At 49.9% G+C, this 26,844-nt stretch overlaps 1 protein-coding gene across 2 annotated transcripts in view; it reads right to left on the bottom strand.

Moving 5' to 3' along the window:
• Positions 1-26,844, bottom strand: part of CAMTA1 (calmodulin binding transcription activator 1) — an 869,043-nt gene that overhangs the window by 393,549 nt on the left and 448,650 nt on the right. For both annotated transcript variants that reach the window (XM_062190365.1, XM_062190364.1), the window contains exon 4: positions 21,399-21,534. In XM_062190365.1, the coding sequence (XP_062046349.1) occupies positions 21,399-21,534 (136 nt within the window). The remainder of the gene's footprint in view (positions 1-21,398; positions 21,535-26,844) is intronic.

Raw genomic sequence — 26,844 nt, 5'->3', positions numbered from 1 at the left:
GAGAGGGGAGGGTTGCAGGTAGGAGGGAAGTTATGGGAGGGGGAAGCCATTGTAATCCATAAGCTGTACACTGGAAATTTATATTCATTAAATAAAATTTTAAAAAAAAGAAAAAAAATAAACAAAGGGTACTTCAATGTTTTTAGTGTATCTGAACTCCTGTGCCACCATCACCATCATCTAGGTTTGTAACATTTTCACAATGGGTACAAGAAACTTTATATTCATCAACCACCACTACACATGGCCACATGACACACATCTCTCAAGCCTCAGGCAACTCTTGACCTACTTCCTATCTCTAGAAATTGTCCTATTCGAGGCATTTCATATAACTAGTGTCACATGATATGGTATTACACTGTTGTCAGGTATATATTTACAAGTGGATTTTCTGGGTCGTATGGCAACTCCATGTTTAATATTTTCAGAAATTTTGGGACTGGTGCTGTGGCGTAGCAGGTAAAGCCACCGTCTGCAGTGCCAGCATCCCATGTGGGCACTGGTTCAAGTCCCGGCTGCTCTACTTCTGATCCAGCTCTCTGCTATGGCCTAGGAAAGCAGTAGATGATGGTCTGAGTCCTTGGGCCCCTACACCCACGTGTGGGAGACCTGGAGGAAGCTCCTGGCTCCTGGCTTCAGATCGGCGCAGCTCTAGCCATTGTGGCCAATTAGGGAGTGAGCCATCAGATGGGAGACCTCTCTCTCTGCCTCTCCTTCTCTCTCTGTGTAACTCTGACCTTCAAATAAATAAATAAATCTTTTAAAAAAATTTCAGAGACTGCCACCCTTGATGTTCTCCACAGCAGTAATGTACGTGGGTCCCAATTCTCTGCATGCTTGCCAGTACTGCTATCATCTGTCTTTCCTGTTAGAGCCACCCTGGGATGGGGTGGGTATAACATGGTATATGATTCTTGAGTTAATTTAAGTTGTGGTATCTTTCTAGGATTTTGTCCATTTCATCTAAATTGTCTAATTTGCTGGCATGTGGTTGTATTATAATCTGTTTATTTCTGTAAGGTTAGTAGTATTGTCCCCTCTTTCATTCCTGATTTTAGTCACTTGACTCTTTATTCCTTCTTTCTTTCTTCCTTTTTCTTTCTTCTTCTCTTTCTTTCTTCTTTCTCTTTTTGTCAGTCACTAGGTTTGTACATTGTATAGATTCATCAATTTTACTGATCATTTGAAATAATCAAGTTTGTGTTTCATTGATTTTCTCAATTGTTTTCTAGTCTTCCTTTCATTTGTTTCACTCTGTTCTTTTTTTTAATTTAATTTTTTTTGACAGGCAGAGTGAACAGTGAGAGAGAGAGACAGACCTTTTGCCGTTGGTTCACCCTCCAATGGCCACTGCGGCCGGCGCGCTGGGGATGGTGCATCGCGCTGATCCGAAGCCAGGAGCCAGGTGCTTCTCCTGGTCTCCCTTGCGGGTGCAGGGCCCAAGCACTTGGGCCATCCTCCACTGCACTCCTGGGCCATAGCAGAGAGCTGGCCTGGAAGAGGGGCAACCGGGACAGAATCCAGTGCCCCAACCGGGACTAGAACCCGGTGTGCAGGCGCCGCAAAGTGGAGGATTAGCCTATTGAGCCACGGCGCTGGCCCCTCAGTCTGTTCTTAATTATCGCCTTCCCCATTAATCCTCTTGGATTGCTGAAATATGATGCCATGGGGTGGGTGGCTTCAGCAGCCAGAGGTCCATGGTCACGGTGCCAGCAAATCTGGTTTCTGCTGAGGGCCCTCTGCCTAGCTCGCACGTGGCCACCTTTTTGGTTGGTACCCGCATGGCCCTTCCTTGGTGTGGGCTGCAGAGACAGGGAGTCCTCTGCATCTCTTCTTCAAAGGACACTGACCTTACTCTATCAGGGTCCCACCCACATGACCCCTTTGATCACTTCCTTAAGGCCCCATCACAAGCCACAGCAGGGGTTGGGGCTGCAGCATAGGGTTTGGGGCGGAACACAAACATCCAGTCTGTAACTCCTGCCTTTGGCTCACTAGACTTCGGCTCAGTTTTCTTTTCTGTTTCCTGGGTGGAAAGCTAAGTTGTTGTTTGAGATCATTTTTCTTAATTGATCTAGGCATTAAGAGCTATAATTTTCCCATAAGTTTTAACAATTATATTTTAAAGAAAAAATTTTGAAAACCCAAGAAGGAATGTGTATTATATTTACCACATAATTACTGTTTCTGGTACCCCCCCTCCTTTGTGTACTTATGAATTTTCATCCATTTTCTTTCAACCTGAGGACTTTCCTTTAATATATCTTACAGCATCTGTCTGCTAGCAATAAATCCTACCAATGCTTCTTTTTTGTCTAAATGTGCATTTACTGAATATAGAATTCTAGATTATTTTGTTTCTTTAGCAATTTAAAGATGTGTTTTCTTTTAGTTCATAATGTTTATGAGAAATCAGTGATAATTCTTATTTTTGTAGTAAATATGTAGCTTTTTTCTCCACCTTATCATTTCCACTTTGTTTCTAGTCTTTAGCCATTTGATTCTATTTCTTGTTATTATTTGCTTTGTCTTTATCTTGCTTTGTGTTCAGGTTCATTGAGCTTCTATGATTTGTGACTATCATTTTTATCAAATTTGGAAAATTTTGACTATTATTTCTTTAAATATTTTTCTGCCATTTCCCCACTGACACCTTGGTCTGGGCCTCCAATTATGTGCGTGTGTTAGAGCACCTGATGCGTTCCACAGTCACTCAGACTGTATTTATCCCCACTCTTCTTCTCTGGGTGCCTCAGCTTGAGTAGCTCTTAGGCTCCATCTGTGTCTAATGCACTTTTAAGCCATTGTGATAGCCACATTCTAAGGTGACTCAAATGAAATCTAACGCCTCACATTTGTTCCTTGTTGTAATTCCAACCTGTTGATCGTGGATGCATCAGTGACTTGCTTCTAGCCAATAGAGCACATTAAAGATGATCAGACGTCACCTCTGTGATGGGATGATTGGGTTACAAGTGACCACAGCTTCTGTCTTGCACACTTTCATGAAGCAAGCTGCTGTGCTGGCAAGGTCCACATAGCAAGGTACTAACCAGCTAAGAGCAGAAGCCCTTGGTCCAATACTTGTTAAGGAACTCAATTCACACAACAAGCAAAGCCTACAGACAGTTCCTCCCTGGCTGAGCCTTCAGATGAGACCTCAGCCCTGGCCACCACCTGGTTTTGGCCATGGGGAGGGGCCCTCACACAGAGAACCCAGCTTAATCACGTCTGGATTTCTGATCCCCCAAAACTGTGAGCTGATAAACCTGTGTTTTTTTGAGCTGCGCTGAGTTCTGATGATTTGTTACTTCACTTTAGATACTGTATTTTCCCATTCTAAAATTCAGTTTGGCTCTTTTTATATAGTATGGGTCTTTAAGTAACTGAGAATGTTACAAGGCCTGTTTTAAAGACCTCGCACTCTAATCCCATACTATTTTGGACTCCTTTTCTACTGACTGATTTTTCTCTTGGATATGGTTATATTTTCCTGTTTCCTGTTTAGTTCTTGTAGGAAACTGTGAATAATATATTTTGAGTGTGGATTTTGTTCTCTTCCTTTGAAGGATGTTGGATTTTGTTTTGTCAGGAGTTTGCAAGATGTGCAGATCAGCTCACTCATGAGCTTTGTTTTTCTGCCTCCTTAAGGCAGGTCTGGAAAAGTTCTTACTCTACGGGGCACTTAGCCATATTATTAAGGTGCAATCCTTCTGGGGTCTCTACTGCATACCCAGGTATTCATTAACTCCTCTTCGCACAGGCTGAGCTCAAACATCTCCAAGTTCTTTGTGATTCATGAGACTGTACCTCACAGCTCTCAGGGACTGCTTTTCCCCTTGAGCACGTACAGCAGTGTACGTAGCCACAGCCTCTGGTGGACTTGCTATGCAGATTTCTGGACCTCTTTCTCGGCTTATGCCCCTACTCTTCAGAACTTTCCAGCCCTCTACACTGTAAACAGCTGTGGCAACCTCCCTGAGCTCCTGGCTCCATCTCCTCCCCTCAGCTAGATGCTGTGTTAGTCGGTTACCCCCCATCCCCACACTCAAATCTGGAAAATGCCCCATGGCCAGAAAGCCAGAGATGCCTGTGTGTTTCCTGTGCACAGACAGCACTGTCCGGAGCTGCCTGTTGTCCCATAGTTATGTGATAGATTTCCTGGTGTTCTCATTGGTATTGGTGGAATGGTAACTTAACTATCAGCTACTGGGCCACTGACATTGGCGGTCTTCGGGCAATTTCTAATTCTTAGAAATTAATCAAGGAAATAGGACCAGCACTTAGTTCTGGCCTTCGAGTTCCTAAGTTATGTGCAGATACTCAGCTGGCTTCCTCCTTGGGAGGGGACAGGGAAATATGCATCTGAAACACTCCTCACCAGCTGCGTCACAGCCCTAAGTCCCCAGATCTTCATTAGTGGCACTCAAAACAACCAATCCTGTTGCCTCCTCTGCAGATAGCTTGTCGGTGTGTGACAAGAATCCATCACAAAGCCCCTGAGTCTACCATGGATTTGTACATTCTGTGAGCTACGCAGGAATCTGAACCTTTGAACTAAGACCCTTGGTCTGGTGATGGGCCTGGCTATTTGAATGTGGAGTGGACCCTGTAAATCCCATGTGTCTGGGGATCTGGCACATGCTTACACAGAGAGCCTCTTCTAAGGGGCTCAAGTCCAGGGGGATCTCTGATCCAGCTGACACATGGAGCCAATCACCCAGGAAGCTTCAAAAAGATTACAAATGCCCATGCCCCACTCCATGAAAAACATGAAGCCTGGCATTCCCCTATGATCCCTGCACCTGGCCAAGGATGGTTCTGTTGTCCCATGTCCAACAAAGCCAAAGGACTCATGGATGCAAGAACAGAAGACTTCACAGAAATTTCGTGCCTCATCAGCCAGCCACAATTAGTCCCAAAGACACACAGTGACGACTCCAGTAAGGGAAAACACAGCACTCTCTATGAATTATAACACTTGTCAATTGGAAAGAATCTTGTAGAACATTCTGGCCAACCTTGCCTCCTCTCCCCCAGCCTTTCTACCCCACAGATTGATAAACCAACACCTAGAGGGTTTGAGTGACAAGTCCAACATCACTCGGCCCAGGGCAGAGTGGCCCATCCTGAACTTCCTCCACTGCCTCCCAAACCCCTGTGATGACCCTGTCAGTGACCTTCAGAGCAGAATCCAAAACCACAGTGTAGCTGGGCCGCTGCAGCTCTGGGCTCTGGCTCCACCAGCCCTACTCCACATCCCTCCCACCACCACCAAACTTACTTCCAAGTCCCGCCCTTTTGGTCACGGAAGCCCATGGCATCCCCAGGAAAGCCTCACTCCAGTTCTTCCCAGCACCAGCCCTCCCTCTGCCAAGTCCCTGCTCATCTGGTGCTCCTGGGCCACCAAAGTCCAGACAGCTGCTACTCTCCATCTGGGCACAGCCCTGGGTATCACCCTGCAGCCTCCTCGGAGGGACCCCAGGGGCCCACTTCTTAGCTCCGTCCTGTCTGTGCCCCTCCACTAAGCTGTGAGTGTTGAGAAAGCAGAGAACATGCCTGTTCTGTGCATGATTGCACCACCAATGCCTCAGCAAACTTCCTGGCACACGGTGAGCTTATAATCATGTTTCTTGAATGAATGGCTGGACAGAAGAGTTAAATAATTAATCACCAACCAAGCAGTGGCAGAAATCCCTCTGTCTCTAACCTCTCAAGTGCTACGAGGGCAAAGGCTTTGGGGTCCTGGGCTACACCTGCACTCCACATAACCCACTCAGTCATACCCTGAACACACTGCTATCCCAAACCCTGACACCCCAGCACATGGGTATTCCCACAGCTGAAACATGTCCGAGGCTCCCTCCTCCACACATGTGCCCCAGCTCTGCAGAGCCGCCTCAGGGCTGTCTGTTCTCCCGCTATACCTCGGTTCTGCATAAGCGATGGAGGAGAATTTAGGATTCACTAGTTTCCACTGGGAAACAACCTGGGAGCTGGGTTTCTGCATCCACAGGCAAAGCCTTTAATATTTAAGCTGGAAGCAACAGCCAAGCGCCATCGAGGGAAAAGAGCTCAATTTTCCTATATCATGTTGTTCTCCTGTGTGCCCTTCAAGTCGGCAACCAAGCCATCAAACAAGGCCTAGCCTTCCCACAGCGTGAATCCCGCGCTCCCAGTCATGAGTCAGAGCCTGATGCAGGGCCAGCCGGAGAGTCAGACTCACAGTCTGCGTAATGGGCGAGCTTAAGAGTGACCGAGGCTTCCAGCCTGGCTCGGTTGCAGGCAGCCCCAGGCTGTCCAACACAAGCACCACACAAGCCACATTTAGTGTTCTGGCAGCAACAGAGAAAAAAAAAAAAAGAACAAATAAAACTAATTTTCACAATATGTTTTATCTAGCCAATCTATTTAAAGTGTTATTTCACCACATAATCAATAACACAGCTGTTTTCATACTAAGTCTCTAGAAGTGTAGGGTGGCACATGCGTGAGCCACATTCCCAGGGCTCAGCCACCACGGGGGCTTTGGGAGTCACAGTCTGCCCTGCATCAGAGTTCTTCATCTGGATGGCACATGGAGTCCCACTGCTCAGAGGTCACGCGTGGGGAGGAGGTGCTGTTTGAGGACCTGCGTGGCATGGAGGGAGGGAGGAGGGAGGGAAGGGAGGGAAGGAGAAAAGAAGGAAGGAGGGAGGGAACAAGGGAGGGAGGGAGGGAGGGAGGGAGGAGGGAGGCTTGGGAGCCCTGCTTGCTGGTCCTGGAAGCCCCCTCTCCAGCCCAGCAGATGCTGGTGGCAGCAGAGGAAGCCACAGCTGCTCTGGGAGCTTTCTTGAATGCTTGGATTAATTCACTTGTATCTACTCGGCTTTTTATAAACAAAAGTCAGACTTCATACAGCCCATCCATCAGCAGGAAGGGCGGTGGTCCCCGGGGATCTGACAGCCTTGCTTCCCCTACACAGAGAAGGAGAATCAGACTGAATGGAAATCCGAGATACTCTTCTCCCCTTGTAGATCCGTAAGCCAAAATATTGCTAAGGCTTTTTATAAACAAAGATAATGAGTTGTATAATTTATGTAAATGAACTAATGCTGCTGCATTTTCTAGAAGTAACATAAACTGCATTATTTATTTGATGTGCTTTTTGGAGTAAAAAATAATTGTAATTGGATATTATACCTAACAGGTTTCTCCATTGTTTTCCTATTAGGGTTGGCAGTTTCGAATTTCAAACACAGACTCGCTGAGCTGAGGCCGAGGGTGGGACACGTAGGAGGAAGAGCTCTGTGAGACCCGGAGTCTGACTGGGTCCCCAGGCCACAACTTCTGTGCCAGGAGGGGACTGCACGTGCCAGGCACCCTAGGCATGGCTCAGTAGCAGGCATGGGTACTGTTCGACTGGCGCAGAGCACAAGTTGGTCAGCAGCCCATCATTTTCCCTCCCTAGCATTTTCCCATCTTCAGGGCTCTTCGAAGGACATGTAGTGCAGGCAGCACGAGCCCCACTCACTGGGACTCACTATAAATGCTACATCCCCTGGGGACCCGCCTACACCTTTCTCCATCATTTGCTGCAAAGGCCAAGTCCCTTCCTGGACACCTGTCCAGGAGGAGACTTCTAGGGCTGCCCCCAGGGAAGGCATTGGGGTGGTTCCCCGAGTTCTGTTCCCAGCTCCCAGGAGCAACCCACCTGTCCCTTTGCTTCCAACACGTATCAAAATGAGCACTGTGTAATCATGGTACTGCAGTTCTTGGTGTTATCATATTAGGAGCGTTAAAATGCGAGGAAGGCTAATTAAGCAAAATAAACATGGATCTTGAAACACACAGCCCTGGAAATGCTTGTGTGGCCTAAATGCTCACTAATACGTGTTGGCCTCCAGCACGCTTGCTACCCTCTTCCGATGGCCAAAGCACAAATACGGAGAAACGCCAAAGGCATGGAGAGAGTTGGGAGTGGCCGCCCTGCTCACTGCTGGCGTGGGAGAAGAAACACTCCCGAAAACCCAGTGACCTTTAGAGGGAGCAGAGGTCAGGTCAAGGGGGGCCCCAATCTGCCTTCCCCCACCCCCTTCCCCTTCTCCCCAGGAACAAGGCTCCTTCACTGAATGCCTGGGGTGGGTGGAAGGAAAAACAAAACAAAAATGGTTCTGACTGGCCAGGAGTGGAGGGTAATTTACTGAATTGATTTCATCTCATCCCCCTTAATCATGCAAAAACAAAACCCCGAAACACTCTACATTCTGGTTTGTGTCCAACACAATGTGCAAACTAATTGAGTGTAAAAAGCGCCGCTCTGCATTGAATCTGTTAGAGTAACAATCGCTCTCCCCACCCCCGAGCTCTGTTTCATTTCTGCTTTTGTTATAATTCAGTCCATTCACAATATGTCATTGCAAACACTATTTGCAAAAGAAAGTATAAAAAAACAGATTCTTTATTTCTTAGAGCATTTATTTTCATTTCCCCTTCTCAGCCTCTCCACATTTATACCGTGCTTCCATCTGGAGGGCTTAAAAAAAGTTAGAGACGAAGTTGCTCTACATAATGAAGCACACACTCGTCTGCTATTTAGCCTGAGCATTTCATTGCCAGGTGTTGTGAAAGCAAAAAAATAAAAAATAAAATACGGCCAAAATACTGTGTTGCATCTTGTTTCCAAACATTTCATATCATGCCTGCGAGTAGTCATTAATTTGGGAGGGAAGCTACTTCAGCGAGGTCTCTTTCCTTGCCTTCCAGGACCAGGCAGATGGGGTGGCTTCTGGCACCCAATCCGGCCCCACTGCCCATGTCGTGGGTGCTGTGTCCCGGGTGGGAGCCAGTATGCTTCGGTGATCACCAGAAGCTCTGCTGTGCCCGATCTTGGCCACTCAGGAGCTACACACGGAGGCCCTGCTGGGCTGGGCCCTGAGGAGCCACCGGCAAAGTGAGCAGCAGCAAGGAAGCGGAGTCAGACACTGAACCGACCATCCCTAGGGGAGGGAAAGGAAGCTGAGGAGCAGAGAGCAACCAGGATGCAACCCGGGGCTGTTCAGGGGCCCAGGGAGCACCTCAAGCCCTCCTTTGGGTGGGGGGCTCTGGTTGAAGATTCTTCCAGCCAGTTCACGGTGATAAGAGCCTACAGGTCAGTAGCAGTGGGCCAAGGGTCCTCTGGAAGGCTGGGCAGCTTCTGCCGGTGGGAGAGAGCTGCCCACTGCACCCTTGCTGCTCCCTGAGCGTGCCATGGCATTGTCCCGACAGGAGCACTCGGCAGTGAGGGGTCTGAGGAAATCACGGGTGCTGGGGGCTCATGGCCACAGGAGGAGCAAGTGCCACCCCTGCCTGCCTGCCGTACCGCATGGGGACAGCGAGGAAGCAGGGGGGTAGAAATCGGGAGCCCTGGGATTTTCCAATTTCCTTTCCCGCAGTCCCCCACAGAGAAGATCACAGTGTTTAACATCTGCTGGAGGTTTTGGAGAGAAAGTCACGCAGTATCTTGGAACTCGAGCTCCCAGACAACGCTAAAACCTTCAGAATGTCACTGGAGGGCTTGTGGGCTTCTCAGCCATTGCTAAGGTCACCTGGGAGCTCTGCCGCCCAGTCACAGCCTCACCCGCTCTAACCCCTCCCCAGCTCTGAGCCATCAGCAACCCCCCTCCCCAGGGTGGCAAAGTTTAGGATCTGCTATCCTCAGTCAGAGTACAATCCCCATTTCACGAGAGCTTTGCAATCCTGTGGTCACTCATCGTCTACTCCAAGGCTTACATATCTCATTTAAAGGAATTTTAAGTTAAAAAGGACCACAGGCAAATACAAGGGTACTTCCAAAAGTTGTGGAGGGCGGAGCTTTTGGCCTAGCCATTAAGACAGCAGTCACAATCATGCATCCCGTATCAGACAGAGTACAATGGGTTGGAGAGCCATCTCTAGCCCCCACTCCAGAGTTCAGCTAAGGCCAACCCTGGGAGGCCGAGGTGATGGCTCAAGTCCTTGTGTCCCTGTACATATGTGGGAGGCCTGGACTGCGCTCCAGCTCCCTGCTTTAGTCCCCAGCCCATGGCCATTGTATTTGGAGAGCTCGCTCTTTCTCATTCTCTCTCTCTCTCTCTCTCTCTCTGCATTGTGAATGAAAAAAGTTTGTAGGAAATAGAATTAAATGATAAGCTTATTATAGTGAAAAAAGCTTTGAAATATATGTATACAAGGGATCTTCAAAAAGTTCATGGAATTGTATATTATGAAAAAGTGGTCCATGATAGTTTTGTACCAAAATAAACATACTTTCAAGTCCATTCCACACACATTTTCTGAAACCCCTCATATAACATCCTTTTCTCCACCAGAATCTCAGGTGCTGGAACACACACCCCTCAGCAGAGCCTGGGTTTTTTTTTAAAGAGATTTATTTATTTATTTATTTATTTGAAAGGCAGAGTGACAGAGAGAAAGGGAGAGAGAGAGATCTTCCATCCACTAGTTCACTCCCCAAATGGCCACAACAACCAAGGCTAGGCCAGGCCAAAGCCAGGAGCCAGGACCTCCATCCAGGTCTCCCACAGGTGGCAGGGACCCAAGTACATGGGTCCTCCTTGGCTAGTTTCCCAGGCTCAGCAGAGCTTTAAAACATGAAAAGTTAGAAATGGGAAAAGCAAGCACCAGCATTAAGGAACTGAAGCCTGGTCACCAGCTAAGGGATGAAGAATTCTCATCTGTGAGCGGCAGATGCAAGGAGCCAAAGGGAGGGAAAGACCCACAGCCACTTGCTGTGGGATTTATGTTTGCATCAAGTGAGACATTAGGACTCTCGCCCGGAGAAGAAGTGTGCTCCCGGAAGGAAGGCTTCTCGGGAGGCCCATTGCAGACTTAATAATGATCCCCTCCTCCCTCCTGACTTCCTTATCACCACCGCCATACATGAATCATTAAGCTGCACACCAGCAGAAGTTCCGTTTATCACACGCCACCCAGAATAGTTAATAAAATAAATCCTAAATAATCAATTCGCGAGGAGTCAACATTTCTCACACCTTTGTAATAAACGTCTGCCTCTCGCATCTGTCATAAAATTGAATGTAAACTGTGGCAGCAAAGACGACAGAGATGCTCCCAGTGTTCTTGGGTCACAGGGGCTGCAGCCTGGACAAGGAGCACTGGTCCTCCCCATGGCCACTGTTCCCGGCTTCTTTCAAAGCACTTGGCTATGGTTTGGGTGTGGCTCAAGTGTGCCCCAAAGGCTTATGCACTAGACACTCAGTCCCCAGTGTGCTGGTGTTCTGAGGTGGTGGGGCCTGGTGGGAGATAATTAGGTCATGGGCACCTCCCTGGGGAGGAGACCATTGATGCTGAGTTCATGGAATCTGCGGGTTCCTAAAAGTGAGCAGTTACAAAAAAAGCAAGTGTGGCCACTCCCTGGCCTCAGCTTCCTGTCTCACCTGCAGCCTCTTCTGCACCTGCTCCTGCCCTTGTAATGCCACCCACCACTTGGCCCTACCCAGAGCTGAGCAAAAGTGGGCGCTGTGCCCCTGAACCTCCAGAACTGTGAGTTCGGCAAACCTCTGCTCTCAGAAAGTTACCCAGCTTTCCTATGGCAGCACAAGACAGACCAAGACACACCACAGCCAAGGACGCAGGCCGTTCAACCTTTCTGTCTGTTGGGACATCCCAAGCCCCCAACCCAGCCAGACTCAGCAAGGCCCAGGTCACAGATTGAGCTGTCCTATTGGTCAAGGAAGGGCAGGGCACATCCCAGAGACTTGCCCCACCCTCTATGTGGTGCCACGGAGGGATGTCCTGCAGCCAAGGAGACAACAACCCTTCCTCATCCCCACCGGCAAACTGCCCTCTGCGAGGCCATGGACAACTTAGGTTGAGAAAAAGGAGCCTGCAGCAGGTAGAAGCACTGACCTTAAAAATAAGGAAAAAGAAGCTCTAAACACACCAGGTATGTCACGAACAGAAACATTCATTTGTTGCAGGGATATCTACTGAGTATGAACACCACAGGCTGTAGGAGATACCAGGGCTCGGATTGAATCCCTTAGAGGTGTTTGGAGTCAGTCCTTGGTCATCCCCCATGAGCTCTTACCTGTTCCCATAGCACCTACTCCTTCTAGAAACTGCTGCCATATTCGAGAATGGGTGTGGGCAACCACATCCATAGTCCAAAGCTGGCCCTTGACCCGTTTTTTTAAATGCGGTTTTACTGGAACATGGCCAGTCCATCCCTTGTCTACCACCTAAGGCTGCTTTCACGTTACAGTGACAGAGCTGAATTACTTGTGACATTCTGGCTCACAAACTCAAAAATATATATTGTCTGGCCCTTTACAGAAAAAGTCCTTTCATTCAGGGACTAGCAATCTGGGTACTGACTCAAATCCCAGCTCCTTGGAAAAGCAGCAGAAGATAGTCTGATTCCTTGAGCCCCTACCACTCACATGGGAGACCCGGATGAAGCTCTTAGCTCCTGGCTTCAGCCTGACCCAGCCTTGGCCATTGGGGGAGTAAGCCAGCAGATGGAAGATCTTTCTTCCTCTCTCTCTCTCTCTCTCTCTCTCTCTCTCTCTCTCTCTCTCTAATTCTGCCTTTCAAATAAATGAATTTTTCTTAAAAATCTCATGCATTCAAAATCCATTCATTCATTCAAAAAACATTTATTGGGTACCCAACATGCCCCAAGTACCACACCAAGCATGGGCTATGGTGGTAAGCAAATAGGCAAGGTTCAGAGGAGCTGAAAAAAGCCAGCCAAGGGCACTCTCAGGGAATGGAAGGCTGGGGAATTGTTAGATTATGGCCAGTGGTATCCTCTGCTGTCAGAAACCTGCTGTGCTCCAGCCTTCATGGCCAAGGACAAGATAATGGACGGTCGGCTGCACTCATCTCATCAGAGGCGTCAGGAGGCACAGAGGCAGGACCCCACCGGCATCCCGAGAACGGCGTGTGTCATTACTTCCCAAGCTGCACAGGGCTCACAACAACACACACTTCTTCCAGCGGGTCCCGGGCAGGGCCTGCGAGCTTGCACTTCTAATTGGCTCCCCGAGGATGTGGCTTTGGCCCATGCACAGCCCACACTGAGAGCATTTCCGTTGCTTTGTCTGTCTCAGGTGTTGCAGGAGTGGGCCAGGAGCCATTTCTAACAGGAAGTGGAGCACCCCCTAAAGACACACAGCAATGTGCCCTGTTGGAATTGAGGGCCATGAGGAAAGAGAAGGTCATCCCATTTGGAAGCCAGACACCCCAACAACTGCACCGGGAAAACAAGAGGCGGGGCCAGCTGTCAAGACAGCACTCGTGTCCAGGGCTGCTGTGTGGACGGCTGTTCCCTGCCTGGCTGCTCAGCAGCATTTCTCTCCCCAACTCCTACGGATACCAAAAAAGCTCACTGTCCACACCTGTTTCCCTGACCCCTCTCTCCACAGTGTGGACAGGGATGTGGCCAAATCGGTTGGCAAACCTCTCCTGAGCTGATGACAAATCCACATCCGTGAAAGCATGCTGGACAAGGGGGAGACCCGTGCCCGTGGACCCAGCCCTGGCTGCTGCCTGGGGTGGGAGGGAGCATCCCCAGCAGTGTTAGGGGCCAGGAGATGCAGAGATTAGCATCTCACAACCCCGACAAGGGAAGGCTGGAGCTGTTCTTTACCCAGCGCAACAACTCTGGGCACTCACGGACGAAAGGAGGAAGGACCACAGCTTCAAACCCATCCCCCAGCTTCTGCTATAACTGACGTCCAGGAACGCCAGGTGGTGTGGCCTGGGACGCACTAACCCGGCACCTGCCGCACGGTGAGGGCCAAGCACAGAAGGCCTTCGGTGAATTTTGACAGTGGTATGCAAGGGTTTGTGTCGTAATTGAATATGCTAAAATTTCTTTTCATGTCCTGGTGGGCTAATCTGCCACGATGTTAAGAGACCGTTATGATAATAATTAAATACAAGTTCAGCATATCAAGTGGTTATTCCGCAGCTCTACCTTCATCTGGGAGTTCCTCTCTTAATAAGGCTCAAATCAAGTTTAAAGGGGAAATTACAAAATATTTTACATCTCGTCATGTACTAAATACGCAAGGCAAGCAGAGACAACGGCCTCATCCCCTCCAACGTCTTCCTGGCCTGCCTTTGCTCTCCTACTGCCATCTGCTCCTCCAGGGAGTAGCCTCCCAGGTGCCACACCTGCACTTCAGGAGGACCAGTACTCTGGCCCTGGAGAGGCACACAGGAATGACTCCATTTTCAGCGAGAGGAGGAGGGCCGTGGCCTGGCCATCCTTGGGCTCATCAGCAAACCGCCAGGAGGGTCTTGTCTTCTCTCTAGCGATGGCCGTGCCCTCCTGTCATTTGTGGTTCCTGACTCAGTGATGGGTCTAGAGATAAACTGTCACACTTTCTCGTTGTCTCTAACGAGACCCAAGCAGACCTATCTGTAGGCAAAGACTCAGGAAAACTGCTTTGGTGGTCAAAGGGGTGTCGGATAAAATACAAGACAATTCAGCAAAAAATTGAGTTTCAGATAAACCATGGAGAATATTTTAGCAGAAGGATGTCCCGAATTATTGCATAGGCCATCTTTGTCCTTCAAATAATCTGCTGCTTCTCTGAGATTCACATTTAACTGGGAGTTCTGTAATCCCTCGGGTATGTGTGTAGGAATGTGTATATGCACACGTGGTAAATCTGGAGAGCCTGCAAAGTGCAAGTGTGCAGCCTGTGCTGGGAGCACGAGAACTATGGTTTCAGGACCCAAGGAAACAGTTCATTTTGGAAGTAGACAGACACCTTGTTACCTATGCAGTTCATCTGGGAATACAGAAGTTTCCAGAAGGACTTGAAAAAAATCAGCTAAGGCCTACTAGGAGGTAATGCAGGGTGTTCTGGATGTTTGGGGTCCAATTCCCATCAACTGAAGTGGACAGCAGGAGGCCTGTCATGGTTTCTCAAAGTCCCCAGGTGGAATGAGGGCAGAGAAAGCAGGGATCTGGAAGGGATGTGGCTGGTGACCAGAAGAAAGGATGCACATGAACCAATGAGCTCAGGAGTGGGCATTCAGTGAAAGTCCGACAGGTGACGCTGGGGAAGAGGCAGCCTTCAGCAGGTGCTGCAGATTGACAACTGTGTCCCCCAGGGACTTCCTATGTTGAGAACTAATGCCCAGGGTGGTGGTATCTGAGGGCGGGGCCTTTGGGAGGGGATCAGATCAGGAGGGCGGGGCCCCAGAGTGGGATCTGTGTCCTCACATAGCGAGAATGCAGCTCTTTGTCAACCAGGGCCCTCACCAGACACCATGTGTGCCTGCACTTGATCTTGGGCTGCCTGACCATAGAGCTGTGAGAAGTTACTGTCTACATGACTGGGACAGAGGAGGACCAAACCCCAGGCTGTCAGGGCTCCACCAGCCTCCAGATGTCAGTTAGAATTCTTATTATGGCTGGCACCATGATTTACTTGGCTAATCCTCCACCTGTGGTGCCGGCACCCCGGGTTCTAGTCCCGGTTGGGGCGCCGGATTCTGTCCTGGTTGCCCCTCTTCCATTCCAGCTCTCTGCTGTGGCCTGGGAGTGCAGTGGAGGATGGCCCAAGTGCTCGGGCCCTGCACCCTCATGGGAGACCAGGAGGAAGCACCTGGCTTCTGGCTTCGGATCGGCGCAGTGCGCCGGCCGTGGCGGCCATTTGAGGGGTAAACCAACAGAAGGAAGACCTTTCTCTGTCTCTCTCACTGCCTAACTCTGCCTGCCAAAAAATAAATAAATAAATAAAAAGAATTCTTATTACACGAATTGGGTCCTAGGAACGCTAAACAATTAGAAATCGAGGAAAGACCCGGAAGAACTTCCTGGCTCCCGGCTTTGGCCTGGCCCAGTGCTGGCTATTACGACCATCTTGGGAGTGAACCAGTGGATGGAAGATCCAGTGTGTGTGTGTGTGTCTGTGTGTGTCTGTGTCTCCCCTCCCCCCTCTCAAATAAATAAATCTTTTTAAAAATGAAAATCACAAGCATTCGGTGTTACTCTGTTGAGCTGTACAAAGCTGATACACAAAGTGAACACTTCTGTAAGAGAGGCCCAGACTGAGGTCACTGACAACGAACGGGAGAAGAGGGGAGAGGTACCCTGGAGGGGCCAGAGATCATAAGGGGCTGAGGTTCTGGATCTGGACATGGGACAAGCCGGGTTCTAGAGGAGGGAGCTGCAGGGTCCAGCCTGCTGGGCACACAGGGTGGCCAGAGAGGGAATGAGTGAACCAGTTACTGACAGGCAGAAACACGCCTCTGCACATGGCAGCCAGGTGCACTGTCCCTCTGCTTCATCAGCTAGCCTATTTCCACCTGATCTATTCACTGCTGTTTTCAAACTTGACTTGGGTACCATACTTGTTTGTGACTGGCTATTTAAAACATTTTCCATCGGTGGCAAGCAAGATACCTATTCATCTCAGGGCTGCAAGCAGAGCTGAAGTGATCTGGCATTGCCACAAGGCAGACAGCTATTTCATGCCCTGTTAATTCCTAACGCAGTAACTATAATATCATTCCTACTTTTAAAAGAGGTGCTTTTTTTAAAAAAAAAATGTGGCCTAAGTGCCCAAATAAAGAACATCACTTCTAATGAGGTCAAGCCCAAAACATAACCTCGGGACCAGGCTGCTGTGCTTCCAGCTTGAAGACAGCTCACAGAGGAGGCAACAGAACTCTTTGTTCTTTTTAGGTATCACAAACAGCTCAGCAAAACTCCCTCTTCATGTCTGGACATTACAGTCAGAGGTGACTGGCAGGCCTTCCTGCTGGGGACGGTCCAGGCCAGCAGCTTCCTCCCAGCACAGAGCAGGTTCAATCCTTGCCACAGCGGCTATGGCACAGCCTCAGCACCAGGACCACCTCTCAGTTCCAAAGGCTGACTGTTTGCGGCGAGGTACCCATCTTCAGAGCAGAGGGAGCCGGTCCGGGAGACAAACATCTGGGCTGGCTAAGGCTGAAACACTGATCTGTTGGCACTAGGGTCACCTGTCACCTACAGTCATGTGAGCTGTTTGTCAACAGACTCCACTACAGGTAACTTACCCTTCCCTACCTTGGTACCTGGCTGGCTCCTAGTAGGCCCTTCTGCCTTCTGTTGATCTCACTGCCTTGAGGCCAGGTGAGCCGCAGCTACACCATCTCCTCTCACAGCCTGGACATCCTGCATTTGAAGTGCACGTGATTCCTTGTCTCCCTGTGGCCTGGGCACTGCATGTTCTTTACATCCCTGTCACAGTGCTGGTGGGCAAAGGCAATGGGCAGAGCCCACACAGGTGGACTGGATCCAGAGGACCCAGAGACCACATCCGTGTGCCCGGAGCAACAGGTACAAGGACAACAGCAGAAGTTTCAGAACCAGCAAGTGCAGCTCAAGTCCCAGCTCTGCCACTGCTGTGTAGCAAGGGAAACCTTCTCTGAGGCTCAGTCTCTTTCTCTTTAAAATAGGTATAATAGGGGCTGGTGTTTGGTGCAACAGGCTAAGCTGCCACTTGCAACACCGGCATCCCATATCAGCGTGCCAGTTCCAGTCCCAGCTGCTCCACTTCTGATCCAGCTCCCTGCTAATGTGCCAGGGAAAGCAATGGGGGTGGCCCAAGTGCTTGGGCCCCCAGCACATACTTGGGAGTCCCAGATGGAGCTCCAGGTTCCTGGTGTTGGTCAGGACTAGCCTAGGTAGTTGCAGCTATTTGGGGAATAAACAAGCAGATAGGAGATTCTCTCTTTCTATCTCTTTCTCCCCCCTCTCCTACCTCTCCCTCCATTTCAAATAAACAAATCTTAAAAATAAATAAAGTATATTTACATTATAAAATGGGTATAACAACCTGTCTCTGCAGGAATGCTTTCATGAGGATTGGATGGGGTACCTGGGGCACAGGCGACTTGTAACCCCGTGACTGCCCTGTCATGGGGACCCAGCAGTGAAGGAGTGACGGGCAGGGGTAGGGAGCCAACCTGACTGTCACAAGACCCCCAGCACACTCAGGATGTAACAGCCCCACAAGCTTCTGGGGCCAGAGAAAGTACCATGGGCTCGGAAGGAACTCTTCAGTGAGCCCCAGAGAACAGCCTGGGCACAGGCTGATCTACAACAGGGGCGCCTCAGAGACGGCTCTGCTCTCAAAGAACTCCTACCCCACAGGGCCTCGGCCCTGACAGGCATGGCTACAGGGGCAGGAATCCACAGGGTGCAGGGCCCACCTCAGGCCCACTGAGATTTTGTCCTGGGAGACGGTGATGTCACCATCCCCTTCTTTTCCCCATCTACCTTTGTCATCCCTGAAAACCCTGTTGCGCTAGCATCCCCTGGGCTCCCAGACAAGACAGCTAATCACGGTCTCACAGCTCGTCAGCTTCAGAGGCAGCTGCCCGGCCCCACGCCCAGCTGAGAAAATCAATGAGCCCTTGGGGTGCCGTGTGTGCCAGGGCCCCGGCCTCTGACAACAAAGGCAGCCAGACTGTGGAGCAGCTCCAGGATGGCTGCGAGTCTTCCTGGCCTGAGGGAAGGCTTATGGCAAGTGATCTGTTAAACGGTGGATCTGAGTATCTTTATCATACTCTGGAACCCAGGGAACTGGCTCTGGTGGTAGAAAACAGCTCTGAGATCCCATGCAGAACCCACGGCCCTTGTAGCAGGAGGGAGCTGGCAGTTGCCACACCGGGCCTCATGTAGGTGCTGAGTGATGGCAGCTAACCAACTGAGTCCACTAAAGCAGGGTCCAAACTCAGAAGCCCCCTGTAGCTTTGAGAGGCACAGGCCCGTCTGCATCCCCATGGCGACTGCTCACCTACACACTCTCTGAGAACACAGCCAGTGGGCCCCAGCCCAGGTCCACGTTGGTGCCCACACAAGAAACACGATCCTGAGAGCTGAAGCACCCTTCTTCAGGGCCCAGCTAAAGGCTCCTTTTAACATAAGAAAATACTCATTCCCACAAAGCATCAAGAAAAACTCAGGTGTCATTGCAGAGGGCAGTGAGGGGCAATGGTGACTTCCAATGTGCGTGGGCACACAATTGGCACAGCTGCCAAGGAGCAGTGTGGCAGCACCTAGAGAGACACCTGGCCTGGATGCACACAGGCCAGGAAGATGTGCCCAAGACGGGTTACAGAAGCACTGTCCATGGTGCTGAAAATTTGGACCACCCCTAAAATGGGGACCATTATTCGGTATTATCCATGGTGGGATAATACCGAAAACTTAAAGGGGACAGGGATCCAAGCTCAACCAGGACACAGCTTAGAGCACAATGCTCAGGGGAAAGGTAGGCTACGGGATGGTTTTGCTCACCACTACGAGAGAGTGTAGCTGATACCCCATCTCATGCAGGAAGCATCTGAACTGCAGCTCTTCTGCCAGCTCCAGTTTCTGTACTTCCCATCATTGTAAATGACCTCTACGCCAGCACAGCCATCCCCCACTTTGACCATGAGTCTGTGGGGCACAGGACACAGTTCCTACTCACCCTATAGACACCACAGGGCCTGGCCCCAAGTTGGTACCAGGGGATAGACCCAGTGGCCCAACCCCCTGAGCTCACCAGGAGAGACCATAGCACCACACATTACCTTGGCCACTACCCCCTCCTCGAGAGCCTCCTTGCATCTCTAAGCCCCCCTCCCATGTCCACCCTCTCTGTGGCCACTCATGCCCACAAAGTCCCAGAAGCCCTGCATTTTCCCACAGGGCAGGTGTCCCTCCCCCGAGGGCCAAGGGGCCAGGATGTGGACAGTGAGTGAGAGAGCCACAAATAAGACCACACATGAACATACTCTAAGAATAACAACACATCCTGATTCCATCCAGGGGCAATTCTAATTTATAACACCAGGGAAGCAAATGGAGACTGTGGCTCCCCTCCACCACCACCAACACCACCTAGGCTTCTCAGCTGCTGCTGGGGACAAATTCTATCCTGCTGTTACTGAAAACCACAAGCTCCTGGTGGAAGCCACACTGCAGATGAGATACACCGGGAGCAGGCGCAGGAATCCCCGCAGGCCTATTGGTCCCTCTGGGGCCCTATCCCCACTGTCCCTCTCTTTCTGCATATTTCTCCGTCACAGGCAATGAGGGTCATCCCCAACAGAGCAGAGCCCTGCCTCCCATGGACAGCAGCTGATGTATCTGAACAGTCGTGGGCTGTGGTCCCAGGGCTGAGTCCTGAGCAGCCTGTTTGCGTGATCTGCGTTTTAATGTCCCATGCAGTCAATCAGACCATGCTGTGCAAACGCCAAGCACGGGAGAGTGTAGGGAACAGGAATTTCTCGGATCGGGGCTTTCTTTGTTCATCATCATAAAGCACTGTTATTAGGTGTTAAAAAAAAAAAACTCATAAAGCAAACGTTATTTCTCTCTGTGGGGTAATAGAATAGAAGCCATTTGATGCTATTTTTAACAGTCATCAAAGCACATGATCAGTACAGAAGAAGTCGTAATGACAAAGTCACAGAACGTCAGCACGAAAGGATGACCCCTAGAACAGAAGTGGGGTACGGTCCCAGCTGGAGGACTCAGCATACCATGACAGAGGACACCTTCCTCCAGCCAGCGTGAAATGCCAGGAGCCACAAGTCGGCCTCCCAGCTTCTGGCCTGCGGCAGCACCAGCTGTGCTCTGTGGGGTCAGTGAGAGACACAGAGAAGCAGGCGCACTCCAACTCCCAGGCTGAGAATCCACCACTGTTTGTTTTCGCTCCCTCTACCACTATAGGCATTGGCTTAGACCTTCCAACAAGAGGAGTGGGAGATGTTTTCTGCTGAGGGCCCTGGCGGTCAACATGGCTGCCAGGAACCCAGCCTGAACCCCATCTTCTCTTGAGGACCCAAACCCCAAGTTTGCACAAGACCCCAAGATGTTTCTGCAGCCCCAGCTCTGCAAGAACCACACACACCTTGTGACCTCCACCCCACCCCCACCCCCACAATTGTCTTTAACCTCCAAAGAATTTGGATACCAGAGGTGAGGGAGGGGTTTGCCACAGAGGGTATGAGCCTGGCTAGAAAGACAGAGGGCCCACCAGAGGCCAGCAGGGCCATCTGGATAGGAAGCTGCCTGGCGCCGCCGCCCCCCGTCCCCAACCCAGTGCCTGCAAACTCTCTGCACATCTGCAGGCTCTGCTGTGATAAATGTAAAGAATGATTCCCCAGCAACCCGGCAAGTCCCCATCCATCCAGCAGTGGCTCCGAGAACAAGAGGGCTTTAGTGACATCCAGCTCCACTGGGACCCTGAACGAACAATAGAGGGAGACAAGGCAGCAAAACAAGACAGCAGCAAAGCCAGGGCACTGGCAGGAGATGTTCTGAGGGTGTCAGAAGGCTCCCCCATGATGCCATTGGCCATTGTGGGCTGCGAATGGCTTTGCGCGACAGGAGAAGCTCCCCGGCGGTTTACCTCCACTCCCTGGACCTTGAGCTTCATGTGGTCCTCTCGGGTCGTCTTCCCGTCTTTCCTCTTCTTCCAGCAATACCCATCTTTCCTGTACTTCACCTTCTTCCTGTTGTAGAGTATCATCGAGCCATTCTGGGGTCTGCAAATGACAAATGGTTGAGTTACCAAGAGAATCGAGCAGCAGGAAAAATTATGCAGGAAGGTACCGTAGGACTGGTGCCAGTCTCTTCTGAAAAGCAGCATTCCACGTTTGCTGGTACGTAATTTTTCACCTTTTATCGCCGCTCCCTGGATTATCCATGTTTTATGGCCAGCCAAAGTTTGCTTGTGGATTTGGTACCTAATGAATTAAATGTGTCAATGATAGGCTTAGAAAACATCCCCTTAGTAATATCTGCAAACGAATCAGGATATACGATGTGGAGACCTGGGCCTGTGAAAAGTAGGCAAAACCGAGAGAGAGAAAGCAAACAGAGTCAAGGGGTGTCGTGGCAGCCGGCAATATCTTATCTCCCACAGAAGGATTTCCTGCACGTCTTTTAATCCATCACCCAGCATCAGGAAATAAATAAGTTGAACGCAGACAGTGGATGACTATGTTAAGAACAGACCAATAGAGGAGCTAGTCGCCAGAGCCAAATGCTCTTGATTCATTGCCTGTGTTTAGGTCACGGCTAGATAGGAAAGAGCATCCATAGCACTTCTTCCCGGACAAGCTGAGCACCTGATTTCTTCCCATTTTGGCTTCGGCTGCTAGAAGTCTCAGACAAGGCAGAGAAAACTCATCCATTCCACCCTTGGGCAAAGCATCTTAGGAAAATTCCTACCTGCTTGTGAAAAGCTAAGGGTAGGGTAGCCATCCTTCCACCACTTAAAACGAACAAACCATGGGAACCTTGAGTTTTTTAGAAAGGGAGCCTGCAGCAGCTAGAGAGAGCAGAGGATGATGATCTGTGTATCTATAGTTACAGTGGTCACTTATCTGGGTTTGGAAACTCCTTGGAGACAAAAGAACCAAGGCTCTCTAGCAGCTGAGGATGAGTTCAGGGTAAAGCTGCACAGGCCCAGCAGATCCTGCCTTCATGGGAGACCCCTGGAAGTTAACGGCACACAGCCATAGCCATCTCTGGGCCACCCTCCATCTGAGCACAAGGCAAGGAAAGCCAGTAGCTCTGCATGCACAAGACTGGCTATCATTCACCTCTCTTGCAGGCAAGGTGAGAGAACCCTCAGCACAAATCAGGCAAACCAAGGGGTTGCTTCCCAGGCATGGTGACTCCTGGGCTCTGCGCTGCAGAAGAGGTGTAGAAAGACACGCCAGCCCTCCTCCCAGCAGCGCCGAGCCTCCAGTCTCCCTCTCTGCCTTTATCCTTTGAACAATAGGCCATTTCACCATCAGCTGGGGACATTGGCTATTGATGGCTTAATACTGCATTGTCTAGAGGGAAAAAAAAAAAACACCCCGCCAGGGTGACTGCAGCTAATTGTTCCCACCCAGCCCGACGATGTCACTCAGCTGCAACTCGATGACTAAACAGCAATCCCACTGGAAATTATAGACTTTCAACAGCGACTCCCGCACTTCATTGTTTTCCGAGCAGGGTGCAATTGGTTTGTGTCAGTGTTGTTTCCTCCCTGAGTCTGCACTGACTAAAACAATCGGGAAACGGCTCCACACGCTGTCACGGTGCTGTCACCGGACACCTTCAGTCTGGCACTCACCAGGCTGCACAGAACACTGTACACTTGGCTCCTGCCTCCAAATGGCAGGCGGGCCTGGGGACGCGGCCGGTTCTGTGGCTGGCTGCCTCATCAACCCTCTCCAGGTTCTCATCCTGAAGCTTCAGAGTGAACCAGACCCTGCCCACCCCTAAAAGACCCCTCAGGCCTACAGTCCAACCTCCATGCCAAAGGCCACTGCCTCAGGAAACACGGTCAAACCAGCAGGCTCTGTGTCCACCTTGTCCTCTCCAGTGAGGAGGGAAGACCCTGTGAGGGTGTCACAGGAGCACCACCCAGAAGATCCACCATTCATCCAACCCAGCCTCTCGTGGGCTACAGAATGGGGCCAGGCTCCATCCCTTGCCTTCCCTAAACATGGGCAGTGAGCCTCCAGGCTAACTGCCCCAAAGGGTGGAGGAGACAACCCAGAGAGAGGGGACCCCCGGAGTGATGTCAGCCTGGCAAGGACATGCCCCACAGAAACCCATCTTCCCCTGCATGGCCACCCATCAGTACCCCTAGAATGGCCCTGTCACCTGACACTTAAAGCAGGACACAATCCCATGGGGAACAGGGGTGTTCAACTTAAGTGGTCTCAATAAATGGAATCGTCATTGTAACCCGCAAGGAAGAACAACCTCGTAGTGTTTCACCCACCCATCTGATTCTGCTTCGACTTGCCTCTGCTCTGCACCACCAGAAAAGTTCAGCTCAGCCCCGAGTCTCAACAGTGGCAAAGCAAAAAAACAGGCTGAGGAAGGGCCCCCAAAGCTAAGCTGGACCTGGTGGGCAGGGATCCAAAGAAGGACAGAGGGACTTGGGGAGCTGCTCTGTGGGCCCAGCAGCTGGGGGAGGGCTTCCCATGTGTCAAGACAGAGTAATAGCAGCGCCCTCCTGAGAAGCACAGGGAACTGGGAAGGGAGCAGGAGCTGCCTGGAGGAGGCACGGAGACCCAAGCTTGAAAGACCCAGGTGCCAGCACTGTGTGCCATGTCCAGGCGCTGCTGGGGCACACTGCTGTGCATGGGGTGCCTTGTGGAGTCACCCCCAACACTGCTGGTCTAGTGCAGACAACAGGTCCAGTTCTGCTCTCCTACTCCACACAATGGAGAGGGAGTTGGCGGGTGAGGTCCAGGCATACCCACCCTGCTGTGGAGTAACTCTGGGCATGCTCCACAGCCTCTCGCACCTGCCTCTGTGTGTCACCTGACTTCCCAGAGTGGACAAGGCCCTGTGTTTGCAATCCTGCTCCGTTTTCTTGCATCCACATTTCCCGGCTGTTGGTTCCTGGGGCCACCTCTCAGATAAGAGGCTTGTACTCAAATTCTCATCTTAGGGTCTCCCCTGGGAGAAGCAGAAGCGATGTTGATAGCCCAAGAGAGCCTCAGGAACCCCAAGAGATCCTGCTGCAGTCCCACAGAGGAATATCAAGGGAAAAATGTGGACCACAGGAAGCTTCAATCTAACTGGGGAGGCTGTTGGCCGGGTAACCCTTTTATCCAAGACACCAACAGCTAGCCAAGCCACGAGGCTCAGGGCAACACAGCAGAAAGATCAGGACTCAATGGGAGTTTAGCAGAAATTATAACAGTAAAGAAGCAGCTATAAAATCAAGATATAGATAAACTTATGATGGATGAATGGACAGATGGACAGGCAGATACAAAGAAAACTGGAAGACTCAATGCACCACAGACAAAAAGAAAATTAAATACCTAGGCATAAATTTAACAGGAAATTCCCAAAACCTAAAGAGAAAAGCTGTAGCTATCTTGTAAAGGTTAAGAAACTAAGTTACTGATGAATGCAAAAACACATCTTGGTAAAGAAAAATTAATATAAAAATGTGAATCTTCTACTTAATTTATAAATGTGATGCAGTGACAATGAGGATTCCATCAGGATTATTTCCTGGACCTACAAAATTTTATTATGTTTACCTGAAAGGAAGAACCACCATACATAGCCAGATAAACCCCACCCAGGAGACCAAGGTGCAAGGCTTAGCCCGATCAGCTATTAACACAATAAAACCTCTAATTTTTTTTTTAATATTTACCCATTTACCTGAAACAAGAGTTACAGAGAGAAGGAGAGACACAGAGAGATTTTTCTATCTGCTGGTTCTCTCCCAAAATGGCCACAATGATAGACTGAGCCAGGCTGAAGCCAGTAGCTTCTTCTGGATCTCCCACATGAGTAGCAGGGGCATCTTCCACTGCCTTTCCAGGCCATTAGCAGGGAGCTGGATCAGAAGTGGGGACAGCCAGGGCTAAAACAGCTGCCCATATGGGATTCTGGCACTGCAGGCAGCAGCCTAACCTACTGGCCCCAAAACACTATATATTAAACCTACAGCATTGGTCCCAAAACCTCTATATATTAAAAGGATGAAATTGACACATGAGTAACCAGACCGATAGAACAGAAGAAAATCCAGAAATTTTCCCTATTACATGTACAAATGTAACAGATAGAATAAAGAAGTTATCTCAAATTGATGGGGGAGGGGTTATGGGGAGAACTGGATCAGCACAGGGCAAAAGAGGAAATCGGGTCCATCCCTTCTACTGCACAGTAGCACCTGTCCCAGAGGGGCCAGACATGTTAATATAAGAAATGAAATCGTGCATATTCTAGAAAATACAGGTGATTTTTTTGTAACTTGGAAATGGAGCAAACATTCCTAACCATGATTCAAAATCCAGCAATGATATGTGATGGGTACAACTGAGCACACAGAAACAAAGCTGGTAGACTCTGTTCCAACATGGCACACCCCTCCATGCCCTCACAAGAAGTGCACGTCCTCCCCACACTCAGCCTGGTCCTACTGTGTGTGCACAGCATTATGATAATGAACATCTTCTCATGTCCTTATTAACTTTCCACATCATTTTTTAGTGCAATGGTGATGTTCTGCCCACTTTAAATTGGGATTGTTTATCCTCTCATTTTTTGGTTGTTTGGGTTTTTTACATATAATCTGGTTACAAGTTCTTTACTAGATGCAACATTCGCAACTACTTTACTTCCACCATGCTTGTCTTTTTTTTTATTTAAAAAAATTTGGGGGCCAGCGCTGTGACGCAGCAGGTTAATGCCCTGGCCTGAAGCACCAGCATCCCATATGGGTGCTGGTTCAAGACCTGGCTGCTCCACTTCCTATCCAGCTCTCTGCCACAGCCTGGGAAAGCAATGGAAGTTGGCCCAAGTCTTTGGGCCCCTGCACCCATTGGGAGACCCGGAAGAAGCTCCTGGCTCTGGCTTCAGATCCGCACAGCTCCAGCCATTGCGGCCATCTGGGGAATGGACCAGCGAATGGAAGACCTCTCTCTCTCTCTCTCTCTCTCTCTCTCTGCCTCTCCTTCTCTCTCTGTGTAACTCTGACTTTCAAATAAATAAATAAATAAATCTTTTAAAAAAATTTAAATATTGATTTGGGGGAGAATGAGAATGAATATTCCATCTACTAGTTCATTCCTCAAATGGCCACAACAGGACCAGGAGCCTGGAACTCTATCCAGGTCTCCCACATGGGTGGCTGGGACACAAACAGTTGAACCATCTTCTACTGCTTTCCCAGGTGCATCAGCAAGGAGCTGGATCAGAATGGAGCAGCCAGTTCTCAAACACCTCTCCAATAGGGGATGCTGGCGTTGCACACAGTGGCTATACCACAATGTTGGCCCTTATCTTCTTTTCATTTTAGTAATTAAATTTGTAAT

The sequence above is a fragment of the Lepus europaeus genome, chromosome 5 (assembly GCF_033115175.1).
Source record: "Lepus europaeus isolate LE1 chromosome 5, mLepTim1.pri, whole genome shotgun sequence".
In the NCBI taxonomy this organism is placed as follows: Eukaryota; Metazoa; Chordata; class Mammalia; order Lagomorpha; family Leporidae; genus Lepus; species Lepus europaeus.
Note: the sequence above shows the minus strand (reverse complement) of the source record. Positions and strands in the feature narration are given on the sequence as shown.